A 27619-nucleotide genomic window follows, 5' to 3' on the forward strand; every position below is an offset into this window, starting at 1 on the left:
TTATTCTAGGAAGGCTAATAATCTAAAAAAAGAGAAAGTTTGATGTTGTCAAAAATCGTATGGTTTTAGAAATTTGATTATCGGCTTTGTTAGGATGGTATTAATAGTAAAAAAACGGGTGACGTCACAGGTTATGACGTAACAAAACTAATTTTAACGCAATAACACTAGGGGGATAATTTTTTATTCCGATTTTCTTCTTTATCTTTGCTTTAGTCATCTGGCACATCACATTGGCAACATAGCTGCATTTGCTGGAACAAAATTACGGTTCCAATTTGGGGATTTTTCTCAAGGGGGGGACCCTATATTTTGCAGAGTCATTTTTCATATTTAAAAATGCCATATTTCATTTAATTTTTGTGATATGGACAAAATTTTTTCAGGTTTCAACTCCTGTTGATGTGCTCTTTCGAACACATTGTAAAAAATATGCACATTAAAAACTTCAAAAGTGGCAAAAAACATGACGTCATCACTGCGACGTCACAACTTTGACATTTACTGACATTTTTGACGTAAATATAATTGGCAATAGGTCTCCTGGTCATCTGCCAAGTTTGGTGTAGAAAGAGTCAATACTTTTTAAGTAATGCGAAGTAATGTGAAATACCCAAGAACTGACAAAACATTTGGGGGGTGGTTTGGCCCCTACGTGTACCTTACCTTACCTTACCTTACCTTACCTTTGGTCCACACTAAAACGCAAAGCCAACGTTTTCAGATTCCTCCAGTTTGAAGAGTGTTTTCGAAAAGCTCTGTTTTTGTGACGAATTAATGTGGACGGTAGGCCTAACAATAGAGATGAAGTGCGTTTTCAAATTTCTCCTGTGCAGTGTGGACAGGGCCTGAGACACACTTGCTTTAATTTGCTGCCTTAGCAAATGCTACAAACCCCCTTTGTTCCATGCATAATTTGTTTACCCTGTTTCCTACCTTTGTAATCCCAGGTTTTTGAGATGACACCCCAACCCGCTCGAAAAATTATAAAGCATCATTTAAATTATCGATTTCAACTAATAATATCAGCTAAAAAAGGAGCGTGGCAAGGATAGATTTCACGCCAATAAGCTTGTGGCTTGATTATGTCACATGCAAAAATATGTGTTAAAGTTATGAAGAAGTTCATGTTAGTTTTATCTTCCTTTCAGCACTGTACTGTCGAAAGGTATCTTTTGTGAGGATAAAGAGGTTAGAAGATGATTATATTGATTATAGCGTCCATGGACCCTGATGTTATAGAAAGGGTCATGACAATCATACTAGCCATGGAGAATAACGTTGATGATGACTATGCCGTGCACAATGGTGTTGACGATGACGAACACAGACTGGACAATGGTCATTGTGAAGATTACGATGGCGATGACGATGACGATGACGATGAGGACGAGGAAGAAGAAGATGAGGAGGAGGAGGAGCAGGAGGAGGAGGAGGAAGAGGAGGAGGAGGAGGAGGAGGAAGAGGAGGGAGACGTTGAGATTGAAGAAGAGGAAGAGGATGATGATAACAATAATGTCTATCATAATGCCTATGATGACACCAGTGATGTCCACGACCACGAAGATGACGATGATGATCACAACGACGAAGGAGGCAACGGAAACGATGAGAACGGATATCAGGATGAGCCAAACGAGGACGAAGGGTACCACCCTGAGGCCGAACAGGAAGACGGAGAAGTCCTTTGTAAGTAATAGTTTCAAGTCAAGATAAGCGAACGTTTTTGCATTCAGCATGTTGCTGTAATTATTGCAAGCAGAATTAACCTACACTCTATTGACCCTGAGCATTATGTCAAACTGGTCATAACCAGCCGGGTGATATTATAAAATTAGAATATTCTTATTTTATTTCATTTTATTAAAAAAAAAAAAAAGAAATAGCACGTAGTTATCGAGTTCTGCGTGGAGATGAACATGTTTGTCAGCTAACGCCTGAATTCTTTGCTATAGTAATTCACGATGATGTTTTTATCTTTGAACAGTATTGGTGGACGGAATCCCCGACACCATAAAATGAGCTTAATGCTGCCGAGTAACAGAGTCATTTGAAGACTGTCACCGATAAGCTCAATCGCCAGTGGAGACGTTTGTTTATATATAATATAAAAACCAATGAAATGCCAGGTGAACTTTGGCGCGAAAACATGATTACTTCACACGTGAAAATGTTATCCTCACATGTGAAAAGATCACCGTTGTTATGGTTACACAATGGCACCTTTCGAAGCAAAAGCGAAACCGTTTGGGATTTTATTGGTGTTTATATAATAAATAGAACATTACATGGCCACTTGGAGCTTCGAAATTTCTCGAAGAGAAATTTCATCTCTCCGAGCAGCCATGTACATGTAATATTCTCTTTTTATCTGATTAGCGGAATGCGAACCGATGACCAGCAAACTTCAATACGGTTAGAAATCGTCAGTTTCAAAATTTGTTAACTTATAAGGGGTGAGGGGTGTATGTGGGGGGAGGGGGGAGGCAAATCACTCATAAATTTTCCCTACTAATGACAACCTCAACACACTCAGTTTTGGATCTGACGATTAAGGGCAGACATTTAGTTGTTTTAAAAGAAAAGACAGTGATCAGGTTTTTCAATGATCTTACCAGGAGCCTTAGGATAGCGCTGGCCGACTATTCGGTTAAATGTCTTCGCCTATAGCAAGTAGACATTCAGCTTTTACACTCACCGAGGTGTCAGCCTATCAGAGTGCCGGCTTTTCTGAAGAAATTTGTCTCGAAAGAAGCGACTTCGGAGGCCGTCATTTTGAAAGTGTCTTGGCAGCCTGGCCATGTTTATCTAACGTCATTCCGTCCGACTCGAAATTGACGGGAAGGAGAAAAACCTGCAACTGACTTTGCATTCTTCACAAGGTCAGCAACATGTGTTTTTTTTTTCCAAGTGATTATCCACTTCACCATCTTCAATGCTATCATTTCGGCATTTAGAGCATGTTCGGCTTAAAATAATGTGGCTCAAGAGCAGCCATAACCCAGAGTGGAAGTTTAAACGCTTGTCAGAAGCCATTTGATCAAAATCTCTTGGACGGAATGACGTCACAAAAATGCAGCATGGCTGTTGAGTACTGTTCAAAATGGCGGCAGTGAGGTCGAAGTTTTGGTCTTCTTTGGAAACGAATTTCATAAGGAAAACCTGCAGTCAAGAGGCTGAAACTTAAGGGAGTGGCTTAACTTAGTGCAAGGTTTTTATTAGCGTTGGCAAAAAATTGACGTTTTTTGGAGTGACCTCCTTTAAGAGCAGCATAAAGAAGAAGAGCTTTGTTTTCGAAATATTTTAAGTTGCGGGTTCAAAAATCTACGACTGAATATTTGATTACTTAATGTACTTCAGTAAAGATGATTTCCAGTCCCTACTGGGCAGTCTCAGCACCCCCACGCTTATAAACATTATAAGTTTTCACTCGATGGAATGCGAATCGATGTCATTCGTTACGGACCACATACCTTATCTTTGAGGCCTTTCAAAATCTTTTTCCAGCTTCATTCATTTTTACAGCCAAGTTGTTTCATCAAGTAATATGAGAAAGGAAGCATAAAGCTTCGACCGTTTCGCATTCATAATGGCGGTTGTTTTGAAACTGTGAATTTACTTTATCTTAGTTGCGAAATATTCACATTTCGTGATATCTTACACGACACAAAACAAAAAACGAAAACAAACTCTCGAGAGTGCGCATTACGGACTGGAAATCATCTTTAACATGTAATTTATTCGACAGGCTCACTATTTGGAATTTAAGAAATCGTTTTTTTTTTCGTCAAAGAAAATGTACGATGTTAAAGTAAAATTTTTTTTTAAAGTAATATTTTTGTGTGGTTAAGCGACTGAAATTAACATTAAGATGTTGAACATTTCTATAAGATAGGATGTATCTATTGAGAAGGGCATTTGCACCGTTAGAATTGAATAAATATATGTACGCGGGTAATTTAAAAGATGTAAATGATATTGTAAGGTTAGTATACTTTTAGCTTTCAAGATATTGAAAATGAAATGAGTCATACATGGCTTATAAGTTGTTATTTAAAAAAGGAAATCTGAGAACAGTTTATATATCGAGATGAATTGTTAAGTTTGAAATTCAGTTGCACAGCACATGTACAGTGTTTTAGCCTTCACCCGTTTTATGTTTTAGAGAAGCAGAATATTTCTCAGTTTATAAAGATATACAGACAATATAGTTATAATGATATTTTGGTCAGTTTGTTTGTGCATACCTTGGACAGTCTGGGAATAGATATGATTTTTCCACAGAAAAATTATAGAAAAATGTTAAAGACTAGTTTTTTCCTAATTATTTTTATATCAATGTTCCAAATAAAATAAACGAAAGATGATTTCATCTGGCAGTTGCTCCTAATTGTATCAAATCGGCGCTATTTTATAACTAGTTGTGGATTTCAGCTTCTTTTCGGGGACACGAAAACGAGGCCTCATTTGTGGAGGAGGGAGAAGGTCTGAGTATCCCCATCCCGTTAATGTTTGGCCTAACTGAATATGTATATCACCAGAACCTTGTTAATCCAATTACAAATACTATCAATTTTCCTACTCGATATCCCGGGATATCTATTCTAAATATCCTATATGCCATTTATTTTTCCGTCAAATATCCTGGCCCCGTTAATTTTTCACCTAAATATCCCGTGTCCCGAGAATTCTCGATGGGGCCTCGAAAATGTCCTTAAAGTGCTGGTATGCCAATGTCCCCGTAAGTGTGCAAAACAAAGGTGAACCCAAACAATCCAGGTCTGCTCAGGTAATGTAAGCTCGATTCATCGTTTCATTCATTAAGACAGTTCCCGCAGGGAATTTTTGCAGATAGAGCAAAAAAAAAAAAAAAAAAAAAAAAAAAATGGTCCTCAGGTGGGTGTGTTATAATAGGTCATTTCCGAATTCCCTTTTCCCTCTGTGTCAAAACGAGTCCAATTGGGAAAACCATTCATATGAAAATGAGTTCTGCCTACAGGTTCATTATCATGCAACTCAAAGTCATTTTCATAAAAATGGTTTTGCACTTGGAGTCGTTTTGAAACAGAGGCACAAGGGAACTCGTAAACATTTGCGAATACAACGGACTTGGTGATCTGAACAGCGTAGTTTGCGATCTTTTTAGTCGTGGATACGCGAAGGGTAGAGACGACTTTGTTAGCGGTTAATATGCAAATTTGTCACTCAATCAGATGTAAAAAAATGATATGTCATCGACCTATAGCGATTAGTCACAACATGGTAATTTGTCACTCACTTAGATGTAAACAAATCGACATGTTATAGCAACTTTTTAAGGTAGTACAGATGCGGCGTGAGATATAGTTACTAGCTGCTACACTCAATTGAAAACCGCTCTATGACGCACCACCAATTTGCCGTTTTTGTTTTAATCAGCATCATCCAGAGCATTTCCAAGTTATTAAAAAGAAGAGCAAACTCACTACCGCAAAACTACATAAAGCTTTACAGTAAGACAAGGATCTAAACATAATTTTAATGTTTTTAGCCGGCCTGCGGGCATGCTCTTGTGCGTTGCGACAGAAGCAAGGTCGATCGATGAGCAAAGTCGTGTGTCATGAATAAATTATTCATTTCGTTAAAAGTACAGTCATCGAATGCAACTAATGAAACAGTGGTGTCCTACAAAACAAAAGAACGCGACTGTCCGCAAATACCGAGGAAAACGTATCTGTCAATCAATCATTTTCCAGCTTGTCTCGATGTTAAACTCGGACTTGTTCTCAGTTCTACCTGTTGGGATCGGCAACTAGAAATTAAGGATCAAATCTCTTCGCTATAGGAAAACGACCGACTTAAACAGAGCCTGTTGTAAAAGGGAACTGGTCTCCTGACTGACAACTTTCAGCTGAACTTTTCCGTACTTTTCCCTGTTTCAGCAATGCCAGCGGAAAATTTCACAACGGACATTCAACCCATCCTAACATGCAATTCGAGACCATTGGGCTCTTCATACATAAACTAAATGACCTCGAAAATAGAGACATTTTTCATTCAGTCGACGGCGCGATTCATCAGTTGCCCGGCTTCGGGTTACCTGGTTTAAACATAGTTTGAACGGTTCCACTGCCAGTGATAATAATATGATGTTCGGAAAGTCTCAAGCTATTGGTTTATTTCTAGGATTCGCCGTTGCATTTATGGCACCGTCAGTGAATATATACATCGATATTTCACTAATTGACATGTATCATTCTTATTTATTTAGGGATTACTTTGAATTCACACGTGTGCGTTGAATCATTGTTTCGTTCTGAGCTGAATATTCCACACCTGTTTTCCTTTCGGCTTTAATCGTAAACTTTCATATTTTACTTAATTGCTATATCATTTGTTAGAGGTTTTTAAGTACATTTTTTGCCGTTATAATCAAATGGAAAACAACTCGGCCACTTGGAGGATCACGTGATCGGGTGCATACCGTGTTAATTAAATTTTATGCACAACTTGTTTAGTCCCAGCTATTTATAAAAGAAGGAACCAAGAAAATTTCAGCGGGAGGCGCTTGACACCGGAGCGAGCGGTCCGGGCTCGAGCCCTGGCCGGGGACATTGAGTTGTGTTCTTGGGTAAGACACTTTACTCTCAAAGTGCCTCTCTCCACCCAGGTGTATAAATGGGTACCGGTGAATTTAATGCTGGGGGTAACCCTGCAATGGACTAGCATCCCATCCAGGAGGGAGTAGAAATACTGCTAGTCGCTTCATCCTACAGAAGCCGGGATAAGCTCCGGCCTGGTGAGCCACTTGGCTTGTATGTTGGGGGGGGGGGGGAGGTTGGACAGGGGAGCAGGAGGGGTACGGGAGGCGGGAGAGGAAAGGGCGGGAAGCGGGAGAGAAATGCGAAACGCTAACTTTTTTAATCCAACAACGCATTAGAGTACTTTCAAAAATAAGAACCCAAAATATATTTGACTTGCATTTAACGTCTTCCCAGTCACTTCTGAGATTTCATTATTTTTTTTTTTTTTCATCATTTGTTGATTACCTCCTTCAGCCTATTGCTAAAGTTCAGGAATCATACCTTAAAGATACAATAGATTTTTAAACTTTATAGAGAAAAGGAAGGTCGCAAAGGACACAATGCTTGTGTCAATGGACGTTACAAGCCTGTATACTAACATTCCACAGGAGGAAGGAATCACAATTGTATGTAAAACATACGAAACATTCCACCCAAACAAACCTCCCATACCTACCCTCTACCTCAGAGATATGCTTAGGCTTATCTTAAAAGAAAACTCTTCATTTTAACGGCAAAAATTATCTTCAAACACACGGTACCGCAATGGGTACAAAAATGGCAGTCTCTTTTGCCAACATTTTCATGGCCGCGGTAGAAACAGAAATCATTAACCGCAGCCACTTAAAGCCGCTCACTTGGAAAAGATCTCTCGATGATGTCTTTTCTCTATAGAAGGTAAACAAAGAGGAAATAAACACATTTATAGAGCTATCAAATAGCTACCATCCGACCATAAATTCACGGCTGAAATTTCAGATACAGAAATAACTTTCCAGTAAACATGCATCTATAAGGACGAAAGATTTAAGAAGGAATCCATTCTCGACGTGCGCACGCACTTCAAACCGACAGAAACTTTCCAATACCGTACACACACTTTACCTCCTGCCACCCTTCAGGCGTCAGGAAGGCTTTATCAAAGGCGAAGCCTTAAGACTTCTGAGAACCAACCCTTCAAAAGCTACATTTGAAGGAAACGTAACACAATTCAAACGCAGATTACGCGACAGAGGTTTTCCAGGTAACCTTTTAGAAAACACTCTCTCAGAAATTAAATTTAGCGAAAGAATGTCGGCTCTACAAAATAAACAAAAAACACGCGAAAGAATTTTGCCGTTTGTTACAGAATATCGCCCATCTGTGCCTAATCTTAAAAACATTCTTATGAGTAAATGTCATTTAATACAAAATCAGCCTCTGCTAAGGGAGATCTATAAAGAACCTCCGTTTTATACAGAAAAGGGAGATCTTTGAAAAACGTAGTCGTTAGAGCAAAGCTTTGAAGGTCAAAGTTTTCCTATCTTGACCATGCAATAGGAGTCGTGTTTGGCCTGTCATACATTTTTATCGTCAAATCCTACTTCTATGATTTAATTGTCTGATCCCAATAAACGCTGGACTGGTTACTGGAAATACGTATACTTTATCAGAACACGAGACAATTTAGAATTAACTTTTGAGACCGTCGTCACTGAAAACGGATTTCAGGAAGAAATCTGAAGAGCCGATGAAAATGGACTGAAATAGTGAAACTCAAAGAAGATAAACAAGTAGGTCAAAACTTCATTGAATTGAAACATATGGCAGTGGTAATCTTGTTAAATTATTTAAAAACAAAGGAAATGCTTAAGAATTGTGAAGCTAAATGACTAGGATGTGTTTTGACTCTGACAATTTACAGGGGACGGGAGCAGTACAAAAAAGGGCGGGAAGCGGGAGAGAAAGGTACGGGAAGCGGAAGAGCAGGGTACGGGAGGCGGGAGGTTCTGACCTCCCTGTACCCCCCCCCCCCTCCCTTGTATGCAGACTTTACCTACCTATCTTGTTTAGCCCCATGCCAGCTGTTTATAAAAGAGGGAACAAAGACAATTTAAGTTGCCAGAAGTGATGAATGAACCTTGAGTTAGCGATGAATTGTTCCCATGGGATCGTAATCGATAAAATTGACCTCGAGATGAGAAAATAGACTCTGATCACCTGGCCTTTTTTTTCTAGCATGCTACGTTTCTTTCTTTCACTATACTAATAAAAAGAGGGACTACTTGTAGTTTAAAGAATCCGTGTACCTTAGTGCCAAACGATTTTCAATTACGTGGGAAAATGAAACTCAAATTTTACATGTACATCTCTTGGCAGATCGCTTCAGTTTACTCAAATAGACACTGGTTTCGACTCGTGGAGTTCAAGCTTCAAGAGTAAATCCATGTACCTTAGTGCCAACCCATTTTCAATTGCGTAAGAAAATGAAACTCAAATTTTAACGTTGTTTTTCTTTTTTCTTTGCGCTGTGAAAAAAAGGAAAAAAAAAAAAAAAAAAAGCGAATTTGGACTTCCATTTTATTTTCGTTTTTCATTTTTTTTCCCTGCTGGGAAGGAAACGGCATTCGAATTCACTTTGTGCTCTTCGTTTTTCTTTTTCTGTAGCTCTTAAGACAACGGATTTTAATTTTCTTTTTCGTTTTTCGTTTTTCGTTTTCGTATAGAATTTGGAAAACGAATTACGAGTCGTTTTCCGTTTTTTTTTTTTTCTGAGGCTCTTTAAAAACAGATTTTAATTTTCGTCTTTCGTTTTTCGTTTTCGTATGGAATGTTGAAAACGATTAAATACAAGTCGTTTTTGGTTTTTCGTTTTCGGTTTATGGCATTGAAACTGATCATCTTTGTTTAAGCGGGAATATTTAAGAACCTAAGCTGGCGGCGTTAGAAGATGTCTTGAATAAAGACTTTGTCCGCCGATTTCTTATCGAGCAGAAACATACTAGCTTGTCACTAAAATCAAGGCTCGATATCCGAATTTAAGGGCAGTAGTTTACGAAGTGTTAAAAGGTTTTGTAATCGGTCAGTACAAATCCAGACTGCAGAATGCAGACTGCAGACCGTGTACAAAATGCCCTTCTTTCTAGGACCACCTCTTCTAAAGCAGAAGAACCAAAAGCTTTCATGTGTCTTCTGTAAATGTCATTGTCCTATTTCCCGACTGCAACGCATTGGAAACTTTCTGGATTTGCAACGCTAACTTTTTTTTAGCTTTATTTAACCTGATGAAGGTAGGAATATTTTTCAATGAACAGCTTATTTACCGTGTAGAAATAAATGTTAAACTACTACGATCCAACTTGCGCAACAATTCAATCACATTGGCATTTCCTTCCGTTAAAGAGTTTATAGTTCAGCCTGTCCTGGAAGATCACAGTGACCGACCAAAGAAAAATAAACAGGTTCCGATGCCTAATGCACGTGTGACACTTAGGTCTGATTGACGACAGCAAATAAGCACAGAATAAGTGCAGGAAGAATAAGTACAGGAAGTCTGCCATTTATTAAGGATGCGCGTTACATAAGCAGACGACCTCAAAAACGTGGGCATCCTTTCTGTAAGGCTAGGAGCGCTATTGGTGAATATGAGCGAAATACGATGTTTGGAAAGTTCGCACTGAAGGTCAGTCAGGCAAAATTGATATTTCTCTGTCAGCCATGAATTCATCTACTCATTTCAAGGAGTGCACTGTGTGTACCCCAGTTGTACTCTTGACCGATTATTCCTTCGGGGCTGAATAGATTAGTCTGTCGGCCTACATATAAATGTTTCCTCGGTAGTAATTCCCATATTATGCAGTGAAATTACCTTGAATACGACGGTACGTTCCGTGTTCTTCGGCGTAGGGCAGGCAAAGAATCTGCGTAATTATTTTTGACTGAAACAATAATAGGGGTATCAAATGGTCCCATTTAATTCAAAAGAGCTCCCAAAAATTAGACGAGAGCTCGCCTGCTCGTGCTCGCAAAATTTTTCCAACTGCTCGCACGCTCGGATTCTCGTTTAAGTGTGCTCGATTGCTTTGACTTGTTCAAATCAGTTATGATTTGATCAAAGGCAAAAAGCTTGAAACCTCCTTATCTCTGAGCTTGTCAGTTTTTCTTCAGCATTTCAACCAGTAACCATTTGGACGCGCTGTATGTATTATATTTTAAAAATTTGATCACTCGCAAAAATACACGCTCTGCTCGCATGCTCGCAAATTATGGCAAAGACCATTTGATGCCCCTAATCGTGTCTCTCTTGGACAATCACATGATTTGGTCAGCGTATGTCATCATGATGACTGGCTTACGTAGAGTACTAGAGTACTCTGCCTTCACAAAAATTAGTTCTTGGTGTTTTTGTTGTTTGTCTAAAACGGAGGGAGGGGAGAGGGGCAGTCGCATTTTGTACCGCCACCTGCCGGACACAAGTCATCTTGTCAATCCCAGTCATATTAGCTTTTGTTGTCAACATGCAAGGTTTCGGTAGTTTGAAACACTGGGTTTAAAACGCAATAAGCGGAAAGAATAAACAAATTGAACATTCAAAACGATTTCCGAGATTCAGCGTAAAGAAGAGAAGTCATTATAAATGGTTTGTGTTTTCCGGTATTCACTGATCTGTTATTGAGATAGCTTGAGATGAACTCGTCGTAGAGCGGACGTTGTACTGGAATAGTAGAATTTATAATGATAAACATTGATACAGCTCAGAAGAATTTACAGTCAAAGGTCAACGGGTTATAATTATCACATACGGCTTAAAAACCCCACTACTTATTTCCCCCACCCACACACCCAAACAAATGGGATTATTTTAATTAATGTCACTTCGCATCGACCTTGCGGTATTCCTTTTCATCTTTCTCCTTTTTGGATCGTAACAACTGGGTATAAATCAAATATTAGATCATGAAAACTTTGTTTACACGAAGAGAGAGGAATTTAAAGTAAACACGGTATCGATAGCTTTGACAAACCGTAAGCAAAGTTGTTCACGCACATCTGCGTGTGGTGAAAAAAAAAAAAAAAAAAAAAATGCCGTGAGGCATCTGTCCAATTGTGCTCATTATAGCATGTTTTCTTAAGATCCTTGCTGTTTAATTTTGAGCCACCCCCAAGTGCTAAAAGATTGCTGAATGATCTGCGAAAGGTGTTAATCGTTTTACACTAACTTGTGGTTTATCATCAGTTTAACTAATAACTCTTTGCGTTTAATTTGAGTTTGTTGACACGAAAACTGATCATTTTGAACTGGGGCGCGCGTAGAATATTACATATATTATATCGACGTCTGTGGGTGAGGCCAAACAATCGTCCTTGAGTGCTTAATTAGCCATGTCACCCAATGCGATTGATGTACCCATCATAAGGCACTCACTGACAGTGGGCAAATTGACTCCATGCCAAATTGAATCCATGAACTGCCACTCGATGAGATATTGCTTAGAAGATACAGCTTTCATTCTCGAGAGTACTCTTAGGATCAGCGCAAAGTTTGTATTCATTTTCAACTAGCGACAGGCTTTATTTGACAATATTCCAAGGTAAGCCTGGCAGTCAACGGTTTTTTGTTTAGGAAGTTGCTAAAGAGATCCTTTAATAATCAATGACTTATGCTACGAGTAATTCAGACAGTTTTGGGGGGCACAGAAGCCATTCTGAAACAGCATTTCCACTTTATAGGATCGGTTTCATGATTCAGGTAGCATTGAGAAGTGCAAAATGTTCTCTAAGACCTTTAGGCACGTACTTTTGGCGAGAGAGTAGAACGCGAGAGAAATGTTCGTTTTTGTCATTGGAACCACACGAGTGGAATGCTCGTGTTTTTATTCTAATTATGTTGGCGTAGGCGCTTAAATTTTTGATATCAGTCAAATTTGAAGGAAAGTTTCTAAAGAATTTTGAAAGAAAGAAACATCCAGCGCGTTAGAACCAACTAGACAAACAAAATATTGTCACTGGATGCTTAGGAATAAATGCTGCGAGATTGTAGGGCGTTCTACTGTACAATGTATTATCGCTGGTAAATAACACTTTTAATTCACTTCCTTGTAAGGAGCATCTGCTGGCTGAAAAAAGAAGAAAAAGTTATCTTAGGTGGTCGGCCTATGGAAATTATTTTGATTGTATTTTCGATCTTTTCAATCACTGTTCTGTAGCGCATACCAGCGTTTGTGGCAAAATCAATGCAAACCAAGCTTTATACTGTCTCCAACGAATGTCGTGGCCGAAGCCTACGTCTGATCAAAATACACACCTGCCCAACAGCTAAGAAACATTCCAGCCGAACCCCGTTAATCTGGTCACCATCGGGTCACAAAAATCTGGCCGTATTAACGGGGTGGCCGCATAGTTCTTTAAGTATGAAAATGGCTGACTGAGCTTTTTTTCGGGCCAGAATAAAGTGGCCACAAGAACAAGGTAGCCGTATTTACGGGGTGGTCGTAAGGCGGGGTTCTACTGTACCTCGAACAACTCTCGATCAGGTCAAATGTGCCGACTAAGCACCGGACACGTTTGTGTAATGCTTTAATCACCACTTGAGTGTTGCGGCGCGCAGCCTCTAAAAATGGGCGAACCAACACGTGTCTCGGCGTACCTCTTATTGAATGCATTGTATTGGGCACTTTTCAAATTTGAAGCAAACTTCCACCTCGTTGCGAATTTGAATTATATATGAGACCAAACAAAAAGAATATTGCGTGTCATTAAGGTCAAAGGATAAATAGGTTGAGAAACAACTGAAAACAAATCAACTTTTCAATCAGAATACGAGTAGTCTTTCTTTCGATGGCCCGTCGAGCGAGCCGTAAATAAACCGCGAGGAAATAATGGCTAATGAACGAGATATCAGTTTCCTTTCTCAGTTTATCTCATTTCTCGTTCTATTACTTCAAGGTGTGTGTCTATAACTCGTTAGACTGAGGGAAAGTGTTTTCCATTTCTCAAAAATAGATTACTTTGTCTGTTTCGAAAAGTAAATACTACCGCGGCTCGTTCAAGTGGCTATGAAATTTCATGACGTAGTCACAATTCTTGCAAGTGCCCCAGGGCAGGAAGTAGACAATAACAAGACCCCAAACTGGTCAAATGCCGGAAATAAACGAGGGGAAAAAACGCTGCAAACTTGCCGTAAACAAAGATAAGTGAATTTTATTCAAAATGACGCGAACATTGTCAATAGCTTTTCTCGCTTTTTGATTGACTACTTAAAATAGTCCATAAAATCTCATTGGTTAAAAAGTTGACAGTTTGACAGTTGAAAGTTGAACTTGAAAGCTTGCATGATTGAATAATTTTGTGACATTCACATTCAGTTCAATAATGGATTTAAAATATGAAGACCTCCTTCAAATTTGTAATATCCAAAGGGTTTAAAGGGGTCCGTCCCCCACTCCCAAAAATAAATATCCTTCTCATGTCAATGTACCTGATAAAGACCGGAATGTCGAGTGAAGTCGAGGAATGTCAAGTGTTTTGTGACAATTTTAAGCCCTGTTCAATGCTGAAAATACAGATATCGCATATTACATTGAACGTGTTTTGTTAAATTCAATTCAATTGCAATGCCAGGGAATGTTTATTCATTCAACCAAAACGATGAAAAGTTGACTACTGTAGGCTCAATCGGGCGAAGGCATGAAAGGAAAGAGTGATATTTACCTAAATCTGAACAAAAATCATTCTGAATTTCCAATTTTTAATCAGCGTTGTTTTCACGCAACAATCTAATTCGCTATTTTTTTTCTTATTTATTTTTTTTTTTCTTAAATGGGATGTTTTGCTGACCACATACATTTTGAGAAACTTATCTAGATATCATGAAGCTGTCTAATTGGTGGGTGATTAAAAAACAAAACGAAGACCACAAGAGATCAAAATAACTAAAAATAAGTCGGCGGGAAAGATTGTGTAAATAAAGGCATTGTTCCAAATCGTTTTTGTGGATCAAATCCTTCATCAAAGATACAAAAGTCCCGATGGCAAGCAAAAACGTCGCTCTACCGCAGGGATTTAGAGGTGCCGTATCGCTAAAAACATTTGTCTAGCGACGTAAAGCTGAGAGCATATCATTGGCGTATGTAAACGTTCAATTTCTCGGGGATTCCCCGGATATTTTGAATGGCCAGCAGTTCACAGCTTGTCGCTCCTATGATGAGGTATTTGCATTTTCCTTTGTATATGTAAATTTGTATTTGGAAGGATATTCTTTACTCGTCGACTCAAGGAAGGCGCTTTTCTCTCATCAAAAATATAAATTAATGGCGATTTTGAGCGTTTGCTATGAACAGTTTCCGACGAAGCAAAACACGTGAATCATCTTAGTTATCAGGATAATGTTATATTATATAAATCAACAAAAGAGCTTAATTTGCAAATACAACAATATTCAAAAGGATTGCAGATATGTCTCTTCCAATAGATTCTTGCAATGATTACAGAACATACTCGTGTATGTTGACAAGTATCAAGCATTCTCTTTTCCATAATTATTTCAAGTTTTGAGTTCAATTTGTTTCATCTCTCATTTCAAACAATCTTGAAGCACCTTGATATTGAGGCACGGGGCAGCGCTTGACAAACAAGTGGCCGCGTCTAGCTACTCGATCGCACGATTACCGTACAAGTTTGTTTTCCGGTGTTATATTTTCCTTGTGAATCTTTTTTTCTTAAAGTGGAGTTCAAAGGTTGTGTGTTGGGTTTAGAAACAGGTTGTCCATGGAATGGTGCAACTGAATGATTAGCAGGTTTAACAGAAAACTTTCGTATTAACTTATGTCAGTTTGTTAAAGCTGGAATATAAACAATAATACCAAATTAACGCGAGTGTGTTTGATAGGCACGAGTGGGCGGAACTCGCTCAATATCGTATACGCCTAAGCTTTGTTTCTTATTGTCCGGTTATTTGACTTACCTTATTGTCAGATCCCACTTCGGCGGGGGACGTACGCGAGCTGTCACCTGCCTGTACCAGCTTTTTACATCGTCGAGTGTGGACATACCGAAAAAGGTGACATAATTTTAGCACTAATTCAGACAGATTCGTAAGAATTTTAAGACCGCGGACCACAAGTCAGTCAATATTGCACCTGCATGTTTGCACTTTGATGTAAGCTAGAAATGTTTTTTTTGTTTTTGTTTTTGTTTTTTTGAATTTCTAGGGGTTAATTTAGGGAACTAACGGAGTAATTTTAAACAGTCGGTTTCCATATTTCTAAAATGACTGCAAATCCATTCGAATCGGTTTTGAAAACACGGAATATGTTTGCCATAAAGTAGAGGCTGGATGTGGTTAGTGCGAGCTAAAGAGAGACTGAATTTAAGAACTGTGTCCACATTTTCAAGTACCTTTATTGGAAAAAAAAAACTTTGATAACGTAACAGTACAGAAGATGGAAAATATCAAAAGTACATGTAGACTAAAATAACGCATTACAGCCTGTTTACGTTACGGCCTCTGGTCTTTGCAAATCGATCGATGCCGACACGTAGCTGAATGCTCGGGCTGAATCGTTGGTGCATGTTGAAATGTCAAGGCTAATGTGCGGGGTTATGCTTGTCTGCAAGTCTCGCTATTTTCGTAGGCCGGTTCGGGGTTTGTCTCTAATCTCAAGGCATCCCCCCGACCTAGATGATATCAAATAAAAGACCTTTATTGTCCGTGTTTTCATTCCCCTCCTTATTAAGAGAAAATAGCTGATTATTTGTGTAAAAGTTCATCGGCGATATTTGCAGGAGAGACTTCTTGTTTCCTAAAACAGGATAAAACGTGCAATCTATTCAGACTGAATGTTGTCTGGCGTCGGTGCATTTTTTGAATACAAAATCAGCATCTGTCTGTCTTCAGTAAATCGCATTTAAGAAACATTTCCAGACAGCTTAGCTGTATAACAGCCTTTTTTGTTACCACAATTTAACATTCTCTCGCCAATATTATTTAACAGCTTTTCCGATAGCCGGTTATTTCGTTTCAGCTCGACAGACTTCAGTTTTGTGTTTACATTTTTGTCTCGATTATAAAACTCTACTTTTTAAAATTTCTAGCAAGGGAGTACCGGAAAAGCGTTCTCTGGAAAGATTAAAAAAAAAACAGACAAACAAACAAACGAACAAACAAAAACAAACAAAAACAGACAGAATCGACAAGTCGAGGGCAGATCGTGCCTCGAATTGAATTCTTACGTTATTTCGCAATTTACTCTATCACGGCAAACTCAATAATATGCATGATTAACTACGTCACGCGCGTTCTAGAATATTCAGTCCATCTCGTGCAAATCGCTGAAACTTGAATAAAACCGAAAGAAAACTTTTCTGAATGCTTTTATTTTCAACTAAGAAGAATTTATCTACTATGTTAGACGGAAAACTGAGCCATCGCCCTCCAAAGATAAAAGACTTAACAATTAATGGCATCGTCGTGTACAAATAGATCGCCAATGCGTTTGAAGCAAATGCTGAGTTACCCGCTGGTATTTTAAAAGACTATGGGCTTGGAATTCACTTTGCTATATTTCCCAAAAACTAAATTTATCCACTTACACTGTGGTGATCTAACAAGGAAAGCTACAGCATGCTGCTGCTGTTTAGGATATCGAATTTAGAATGGAATAGACCAAAACAGAATACATAATGACATAATGCAAGTGACTACTTAGAAAGCTGCATGGCAATCCCAAGTTTGAAGAGCTACTGCAAGTGTTCAATATATAGTGCATCTGCTTGAATTTTAAAATGTTGTTGCAATTTAGTTATCTCAATCAAAACATCTCACTATAGATGATCTAGGATACAGATACATGCTAGAGTATTCTGAATTCAGTTGGTCACAGTCATTACGAGTCGACACGAGGAAGTGCTGTGGAGACTGTTTTTGGCAAAAATATTTAACAACCAATGTAGGAAATGTTAATATCGGTACATGATCACTGTGTTGTTGACCACAGGACTTGCAGTAAATAATTTATTTTAAACTGACAGATATTTCAAATGACCTGCATGGCACTGCTCTGGGTAAAAAGCTCCCTTTAGTTTACACAAGTTCTATTGAACCTTAAACTTCAGCAGAGGTGTGATATGAGGACATGCAAAGAAGGCACAGGACCTTGAGCTATTCATTCATTGCTAATTGACCGTGCCTATCATTCACAATCTTCCAGTTTACTAATTTATAAGTGAACTTAATGTTGGCCGCTGTTTCCAGAATATAGTTTTTTCGCTATTTTGCTGGTTTTTTGGTGTGCTTGTCGGTACTTTGCAAATATTCAGTTTTTAAAAAAGTGTACTTTGGAATTGAATTCTTGTTTGCAAGTAAATGCAAGTCAGCTTTTTTTGTTTTTTTTTTTCACATCTCCCATCTGCAATTTTAGTTGCAACCACTTTAAATAGCATGGGGTATATTATTTGTCAAAAGCATTTATTTCATGTAACTCAACCAAGCCTTCTTTCCATTGAACCTGATTTCCCTTTTACATGGCCTCACATGTACTGAGAACCCAGGAATGGACACTTGGAGCAGATACAAGTTACATCCAACATCTAAAGCACTAGGCGAAGAAAAATCTCAAACTCTCATCAGTTTGAACATTGATATTGCTGGTGGCAATGTCTGAGGCAAAGTCATTTGTAGACCTTTATTTTAAACACATTCAAGGAAGTTGAACAAGACCAAAATCGTGTTATCCCATTGTCTACAAAATAGATCCACACAGTACATATTTAATCTTGGATTTGTAAGTTGAACAAGAATTTGCTGGAAGTGTGACCTGGTACAGGGGACGAATACAATTATTTTTTACCACTTACATTGAAGCAAAACATACCGTCAGTACTTCTCCCATTAAGCTTCTAGTTTTTTGACTCCATTCATTGCAAATTATTTTTGTTATTTTGAAAGAGCCATAGCTCATTAGCAAGCTGTTTATGATTCCTTTTGGTTAATAAGGAAATACAGCGGGCGAAACTCGATTAATCATGCTTTACACAAGTTTTCAAAGACAAAACATTGCTTTGACTTCCAATTATTCAACCCTTTTCTTCGTAGGTTTTACTTCTCAGCTCTCTTATCGTCGAACGAAAACATAATATCCGTCAACAACGATGTTGGCCAACAATACACCGATACACTTCACACACAAGTCGAGATATCTAAGAAGGAAAGTGCCGAAGGTAGGTTCAATTCCGGCAAGTTGAGATCGAATTCGAAGAGGTCAGAAACGGAAATAATTTATCTTTCAACCGTAAAGATTCGACGAACCGCGAAGCTTCGATTCCTAAAATCATCTGTTGGGCACTGAAAATGGTGGCTTTGTAAATCAAGCAGAAGTCATTTACAGCTATTACTTGGCCTGCGGAACGTTTCATATGGATGTCATTCCCGATTTCTTTCAGCATCGGATGCGAACGAACCTCCTATTAGTCGTATTTCCACATCACCATCGGCGTGTGGAGGTGTTTGCCGTTCAGCGATCAGATGAAAATGAGCTCCCGGGAAAATATCTCGCGGCATGCTTTGCGAGTCATGTCCAACACCGCCTGCTTTGTCTTGCTTTCTTTGGTTGATGTTACCTAGGTAACAGAAAATCAACGAATCTTGTGATTGGTCCGTGAAGCTTGCTGACGCGCGGTTATGTTTTGCTAATTTTAGAAGAAAACGTAATGGTTGTGATGCTAATGTATTCCATCGAATAATATATATCTGCGTTTGCTGGGGCTTTCCCAGAATAAAGGTGATCTCAACAAATCATATCTGGGAACCAGTGGACGCGCACGAAAAGTGAACCATTGTTTGATGCTCGATTACAACCACGTGCTGGATTTGAATAAAACCTCAGCTTCGGAGATGTTGATGCGACATTTGAATTTGCCACTGTCTGTGGACGCAAACTCCAGCGACGAGCGAAATTTTCTCTCTGGAGCCGCGAAAATGCCAGTCCCTTATCATCTAGATGAATCCGACAGCGATTCCATCGTAAGCTGAAAATTTTCATCTGATTTTTATTTTCTCTGTATGCGGGTTTATCATAGCGAATGCTCGCATCGATCGAGTGTTCGCATTAGCTAGATAGCTATTGCTCTATTGCTAGAATGATACTGATGTAAGGTAGATCCTAATACTAGGTTACATACTAAGTATTAAGCAATCGGACAGTTATTTTACTCTAAAGTACGTTGTGTTAGAACCAACGAGACAAACAAAATATTGTCACTGGGATGCTTAGAAATAAATTATTTTAAATTGTATTTTCGATTTCTTCAATCATTGTTCTGTAGCGCATACCAGCGTTCATGGCAAAATCAATGCACATCATGCTTTATACTGTCTCCAAGAAATGTCGTGAGTGAAGCCTATAGCTGATCAGAAAACAACACCTGAGTAACTGCAAAGACACATTCACGCTCGAACAACTCTCAGGTCAGAAATGCTGACTAAACACCGGAAACGTTTGTGTTTGGCCTTTTTTCCAAAAATCACCACAGGAGTGTTGCGGCGCGAAACCAACCATCCAAAAATAGATGGGCGTAGCAAATCTCTACAATGGCATCTCAATGATGTCTCGACCTCTTAAACACCACAGGTGAAACGTTCGTGTTTTTATGCTAATTATGTTTTAGCTAGCCCTTGCGTAGGCGCCTGATGATATCAGTCGAATTTGCAGGAAAGTTTCTAAAGAGTTTTGAAAGACAGAAACATTCAGCGTGTTAGAACCAACTAGACAAACAAAATGTTGTCACTGGGATGCTTAGAAATAAATTATTTTAAATTGTATTTTCGATTTCTTCAATCATTGTTCTGTAGCGCATACCAGCGTTCATGGCAAAATCAATGCACATCATGCTTTATACTGTCTCCAAGAAATGTCGTGAGTGAAGCCTATAGCTGATCAGAAAACAACACCTGAGTAACTGCAAAGACACATTCACGCTCGAACAACTCTCAGGTCAGGAATGCTGACTAAACACCGGAAACGTTTGTGTTTGGCCTTTTTTCCAAAAATCACCACAGGAGTGTTGCGGCGCGAAACCAACCATCCAAAAATAGATGGGCGTAGCAAATCTCTACAGTGCCATCTGTCTCGACCTCTTAAACACCACAGGTAATTAAATGCGCATTTTCCGTAAGTAATCGGCTTATCCGGATCGGATACAGATAACCCGATAACCCGACATGTTAAATTGGTATCAAAACATCCCAGTGTCATCAGTTAGAGAATGAAAACTATTAAGCAATTGTCGCTTTTGAGGTAAGCCGGCCAAAAGTGTTCTCCAGTTTAAACCACTGCTGCTCTTTGCCTACTTGTTCTGCGGAAAACCAATCCTTAAGGGAAGTCTTGAAAGTCAATAGAACTACTTGTCCTCTTGGAATTATTATCAAGATAACTTTGAGATCCAAAACAAAACTAAGAAAGGAAGGAAAGATGGAAAGAAGACGCTTTTCTTTTTTCAAAAGAGTTGAATCAAGCTGCAAGTTTGAAAAAGTTGTAGTCTGCCACCTGGGAAAATAAATCGCTCACTTTATAAACTAGATCAAAATTTTCTGACATTGCAATTTACTTAAGTGTTGTTTTGACACGTTTATATGTCAGAGATGTTGTTCTCTTGGCATGGTTAACGAATTTGGCTTTGTCGAAGTGATAATTATGTTGATGAGAAATTCATTACCACAGGGTGCCAACTTATGATATAACACTATCAACAACGAAATTATCGATGCCTAAAATGTAGATTAGATTCACTGTTTTGAAAAGCAAGTGTTCACGAAGCCGAAACAAAACATCGTGCGAGTACTGCGTTCATTTAGTTTAAAGCACGTTTTGTTCAAAGTTATCTTTCCTTTGCTAAGATTGACGTGACGCCAAAGATATATGACTACTGTTATTAAAATGCAATTTGTCTGCCATCGGCAGTTCCTTTACATAATCTGGGCTGTTTGTGTAACCTATTTATAGTTGAAAAATACTTTCTAGTCTCCTCATAGACCTGCTATAAATTAAAATAAAAGAGAGAGGAAAGATTGAGGGAAGACTAGCATAGAAATGTAATTAGATATACTCCCTTCACCAAAATGGAATAAACAAATGAATCTCTCGTCAAGATCGGAAGTGATATTTGCTTCCTTGTTAAGCCAGTGATAACTTTCACACTGGATTGAGATAACTACGGTGGGAAAGAAGAGACCAAAATCGAATCTTTTGTCACGTGGTAGCGTGATTTTGCGAATTTCATATACCGATCTGTTTCTGGGTTGCACAACTGCATTGAGATATTCTTCGGTAGGAAGGAAGAAACACAAGAATCTTTCACAAGGGATAAATCTAGTAAAAACTTGCGCATTTTTCAAATTTGAAGCAAATGCAAACTTCCACCTCGTTGCGAATTTGAATTATACATGAGACCAAACAAACAGAATATTGCGTGTCATAAAGGTCAAAGGATAAATGTGATAAATGTGTGTCGAAATTTCTATCACGCATAGAAATCGTTAGACTGAGGGAAAGTGTTTTCCATTTCTCAAAAATAGATTACTTTCTCTTTTTCGAAAAGTAAATACTACCACGGCTCGTTCAAGTGGTTATGAAATTTCATGACGTAGTCACAATTCTTGCAAGTAATAATTATAATAATAATAATAATAATAATAATAATAATAATAATAATAATAATAATAAACGAATCTTTAGACAGGATTAACCCATCAGTACTATAAAGTACTGTTATCAAAGGGGTCCTGTAAGATTTAAAAATTTAAAAAAGGTAAAAAGTTAAAAAGGCAACTACGTACATTGGAAAACACATAAAAACTCACGATTAAAAATTACAAGTAAAAATGTTCGTTGGCCTTTTGCCTAAATAAAAGCCTAGAGTTCAGAGTTCTTATGTCCGCCGGTAAACTGTTAAAAATTGAAGCCCCTAAAAACGAAAAACTCCGACGGCCAAACTCCAAGTTTGTTGGTGCATGTGCACCAAGTGCATGTTCCAAGGCGTTACAGTGGGTCGGGATTGCAGCAGCATCAAATTACTGAAAAGTATTGATTGGCGATAGGACTCTAAGCGGGGTTATAACCTCAGTTATTAACTTATTTATATTTTTACACAGCTTGTCTTATTTCATTTGCAATAGTGATTCGTCTATTGGAAGTCACTGGTTTGTGGTTGACGTAAAGCTTCAGCAGTTGGCGTTTGACTCGGTCAACGTTGATCACGATACGACTCTGAGGTAAATTTAGATAATCCAACCGAGCAGTATTAACCGTTCCTTCTAATATATCTCTCTAGCACAGTAAGTTCTGCAGTGAACCTATTTGATCGTTACGAACAGTGAAAAAATAATATACTTTCAATACAATGCTGCCATCAAAGTGTTCAGAAAGTTAAATACATTATTTGAACGTACAGCGCCAATTGTTTTCTCCAGGATTTCTCGACTGTTTAACATGTTTAGCAATATGTTTTCAAGGTTTGTGGGCTTTGCTCAAACTTTTCGACGACCAGTTTATCGTTTATGTAAACTTCGAGCTTGCCGGATAATTGTTAATAGAAAAATATGGTTCATAACAAAGGAATTGCTTTACGTTTACGCAAGTATTTGTCCCTTTGTATACCTGTTCATTTAGAGTTGTTTAATAATCAGTCTGCGGGCTGGCTAATCTTGAAGTTTACACATTCGAGCGGCAGAGCGGAGCGACTCGGCGTCTGCTCCCCAAACGTGAGGTTGCTTTCAGGCTAAATAATCTCGAAAGGCGGTTGGACAAATTCTAAAATAGACGGTAAACTTTTCGGGAGGTTTAGTCTAATAAAGAGGAGTTTAATTCTGCATGGTGAAAGTATTCCTTCTCATGTTGCTCCAATTTGAATCGTAAAAGTGTTTTTTTTTTTTAAATCAAATGGTTGACCCATGGTTGATTGATCGCGCGATTTCCCTCAGAGAGAACACTCAAACTGAACACGGTGACTTCACTAATGTCGCACATCGCGATACTTTATCTGTACTGTGATGAAAAATATACCCAGAGGCAACTGTCTAATTAAGCTCATAGCATGTTTTCTTAAGATGCTTGTTGATTAATTTTGGACGACCCTCAAGTGGTAAAAGATTGATGGATGATCTCGAAAAGGTTAATGGGTTGACACTGACTTGTCAGTGACTTATTATCAGTTTAGCTAAGAATACCTCTTTGCGTTTAAATTTAATTTGCTTACACAACCACTATATCTATTTGAAAATAGCGCGTACAATATCCACCTTTCCTACATGTTGTCGCGCATCTTGGCATTTGTTATCTTTCACCTTCTGCTTTGAGTCATCTTTCCCTAACTAACTAACCAACTACTATTTTGAACTTAACCCATGATTGTTAAAATGCATTTTCCTGACATTTGTCATGCGACTTTCTTCGCACATCATGTTTTTTTTTCTTAACCTATTCTGCGTAAATAGTCCCCTCGCAGACCTTCCCTATGTAAACAATAAGAAACAGCTGCGGACAGACTGGCGAAAAAATGTTACAGGCAAGTATTTTTTCGCACTCTTTTCCTACATATTTCCATTCGCGCACAAACAGTTTTTATTCGTTCAAGGCTATAGACTGATAACCGAAAGCTCATGTTTTTAATCATTTTAACCGGAGAACGTTTCTACTTATTTTATAATGTCTTATCCTGGTTACAGTTCTATTATTACGAGCAAGACTCCCTTCGGCAAAACGGAAGAGACGTAACTGAATCCCTCGTCAAAAGATTAAAGTGACAGGACTGATTTGTCTCTGTGTTAAGAGAAATAAAAATATACTTTTCACTCTTTATCGAGGCCCTGTCGAGACAAGTTTTGCTGCGAGACAAGTTGGTCACAAACGTGGTAATACGTGCAACAGAGGGTTTCAACTTGCACTTCATCAATGTTGCGAGACAAGTTGAAGAAAAATGTTGTCCGTATTACCGGACCTTAACTAAAACAAAATTGAGAAATTCAGAGGAAGGAACGACGAAAGGAATCGATGCTGAAAAAAAAAATGGAACTTGGATACCAAAAACAGACTCCTCACTGTCGCCTGGAGCAAGAAAAGTGCAATTACACTGCAATTTGATCGGGAATAGAAAAATGTCCCACCCCTAATAAATCAATGTTTTCCTACACGTAATTTTCGGACAATTTAATGTAAGTGCTGTTTGGACAAGAGTTACAAGTTCTGCAAATATACATGGCGAACCGACCGTAGTGCTGAGCTTACCGACTTTGGTTCTGTCGTGCTTTTAGAGGCTAGATGTAGATTCCAAGTCGCTGCTCGACAACAGAACCCGCCGGCACCTCAGAGAGTGGTGGAAGTAAACTCTACCTTATCTGAGCTAGCTAGTTCGATTCTGAAATTTCAGAGCATATTAAGCATACAGAATATGAATATACTGCACATCTTACCCATGGAGTTCAATATGCGCAAAACTGTCGAGGTTTTATATTAGCATGATATGAAGCCAAGAATCCGTCTCGATGCCTATACTTTATACATAATCTGACATAGTTGATACCGTTGATACCGTTATTTCTCGTTGGCACAGATACTGCAGATACACGACTGAAACTCGTTCTCGCAAAATTATAGAAGCGGCTGGAAATTTAAGTTTGATGGCAGCGAAAAACAAACAAACAAAAAACAATCCAAGTGGTGGCTATTCTAAAAAAAATCAAAAGTGTTGCAAACGGAATGAGATACTCCCTAAAATTTAACCAGCTTTTTTTCCTGACTGAACGCCGAGCTGATCTCAGCGCGGAATGCCGGCAGTAAATTAGTACATGATGCGGGAGCTACTTTTCTGGCTTCTCTGACGAAGCAAACCACCGTGATGGAAGTTCATGCACGTGCTGCCGACTTGCACGTTTTACTTTGAGTCTTTGAGTATTTGGGTCTAAATATAACAATTGTTAAAATGCAATTTCCTCACATCAGTCATGAAAAAATGAAACTTCCTGGGCTGGCTTTCTTTTCAGCCTATCTAGAATAAAAATAATCCACTCGCAGACCTTCTCTATGTAAAAAGCAAAAAAACAAAAAAACAAAAACAAAAACACACGGCTGGGGACAAACTAGCGAAAAGTGTTATTAATAAGATTCCCTTCCGCAAAATGGAGGAGAAATAGAAAATCTCTTGTAAAAATGCCAAAGTGATTGGACTGATTTGTTTCTGGGTTTAGATAAATAAAAAATGTAGTTTTCACATATGCAGCATCGAGGCCCCGTCCACACTACATGTACGCCAGAAAAATTGGTAAACGGCGTTTTCACTCTGAAAACGCATGAAAGGTTTTCCGTCCGCAATATCCCGGAGAAATTTGACAACACGACAATCAGCGGTCATTTTGGATTTGTGTTTGAGGAAACCTCGGGCAGGGAAATCACGTGATTATAGTGACGCAATCATCTTTGAAAAGCTAATGATAGTTTTAGTCCACTGAAACGCAAAGACAGCGTTTTCAAATTCCTCCAGTTTGATGAGTGTTTTCGAAATGCTCCGTTATCGTGACGGATTAGTGTGGACGGTAGGCCTAACCGTAGAGATGAAGTGCGTTTTCAAATTTCTCCGGTGCAGTGTGAACGGGGCCTAAGACACACTTGCTTTAATTTGCTGCCTTAGCAAATGCGACATGCCCCCTATATCCTGCCTCCCACCTTTATGATCCAAACTTTTTGAGATAACACCCCAACCCGCTCGAAAAATAAGTATCATTTAAATTATCGAGTTCAACAAATAATATCAAGTAAAATAGAAACGTGGCAGGGATAGATTTCACGCCAATGAGCTTGTGGCTTGATTATGTCACATGCAAAAACATGTGTTAAAGTTATGAAGAAGTTCATGTTAGTTTTATCTTCCTTTCAGCATTGTACTGCCGGAAGGTACCTTTTTTGAAGATAGAGAGGTTAGAAGATGATCATATTGATCATAGCGTCCATGAACCCTGATGTTATAGAAAGGATCATGACAATCATACTAGCCATGGAGAATAACGTTGATGATAACTATGGTGCGCACAATGGTGAGGACGATGGCGACGATAGACTGGACAATGGTCATTGTGGAGATGACGATGGCGATGACGATGAGGAAGAGGAAGAGGAAGAAGATGATGAGGATGAGGAGGAAGAGGAGGAGGAGGAGGAAGAGGAGGAGGAGGGGGGAGAGGTTGAGAATGAAGAAGAGGAAGAGGACGATGATAACAGTAATGTCTATCATAATGCCTATGATGACACCAGTGACGTCCACGACCACGATGACAATGATGATCACAACGACGAAGGCAACAACGGAAACGATGAGAACGGATATCAGGATGATCCAAACGAGAACGAAGACCACCGCCCTGAGGCCGAAGAAGTCCTTTGTAAGTAATAGTTTCGAGCCAAGATAGAAGAGTGTTCTTGTATTCAACGTGTTGCTGTATTTATCGCGAGCAGAATTAACCTACGCTCTATTGACCCTGAACATTATGTTACTGGTCATAACCAGCCGGGTGATATTATAAAATTAGAATATTTCTTGCTCTCCTAACCAAACATCCACTCTTACTTCATAGCTTGAAAAAAAAAAAGGGAAAGGTCTTTCAGTAATCTTATTTTATTTCATTTCATTTGAAACGAATAGGACGTAGTTATCGAGTTCTGCGTGGAGATGAGCACGTTTGTCAGCTAACGCCTGAATTCTTTGCTATAGTAATTCACGATGATGTTTTTATCTTTGAACAGTATTGGTGGATGGAATCCCCGACACGATAAAATGAGCTTAATGCTGTCGAGTAACAGAGTCATTTGAAGACTGTCACCGATAAGCTCAATCGCCAGTGGATACGTTTCTTTATATATAATATAAAAACCAATGAAATGCCAGATGAGTTTGGCGCGAAAACATGATTACTTCACACGTGAAAATAACATGTTATCTTCACATGTGAAAAGATCACCGTTGTTATGGTTACACAATGGCACCTTTCGAAGCAAAAGCGAAACGGTTTGGGATTTTATTGGTGTTTATATAATAAA

General features: G+C 38.7%; 2 protein-coding genes across 2 annotated transcripts; both read left to right on the forward strand.

Annotated features, from left to right (window-relative positions):
- Window positions 1–1086: 1086 nt before the first annotated feature.
- Window positions 1087–1883, forward strand: LOC149101368 (uncharacterized). Its single transcript, XM_089276463.1, has one exon. It carries the CDS (start codon window positions 1200–1202, stop codon window positions 1695–1697), a length of 498 nt encoding a protein of 165 aa, XP_089132589.1. The 5' UTR covers window positions 1087–1199; the 3' UTR covers window positions 1698–1883.
- Window positions 1884–26510: 24627 nt separating this feature from the next.
- On the forward strand, window positions 26511–27028 carry LOC149101369 (uncharacterized). The gene has a single exon (XM_089275860.1). The coding sequence runs from the start codon at window positions 26511–26513 to the stop codon at window positions 26970–26972; it is 462 nt and encodes a 153-aa protein (XP_089131986.1). The 3' UTR covers window positions 26973–27028.
- The last annotated feature ends 591 nt before the right edge of the window (window positions 27029–27619 follow it).

Source organism: Orbicella faveolata, unplaced genomic scaffold (genome assembly GCF_042242905.1).
Source record: "Orbicella faveolata isolate gen_17 unplaced genomic scaffold, um_ofav_v1 contig_4, whole genome shotgun sequence".
Taxonomy (NCBI): domain Eukaryota; kingdom Metazoa; phylum Cnidaria; class Anthozoa; order Scleractinia; family Merulinidae; genus Orbicella; species Orbicella faveolata.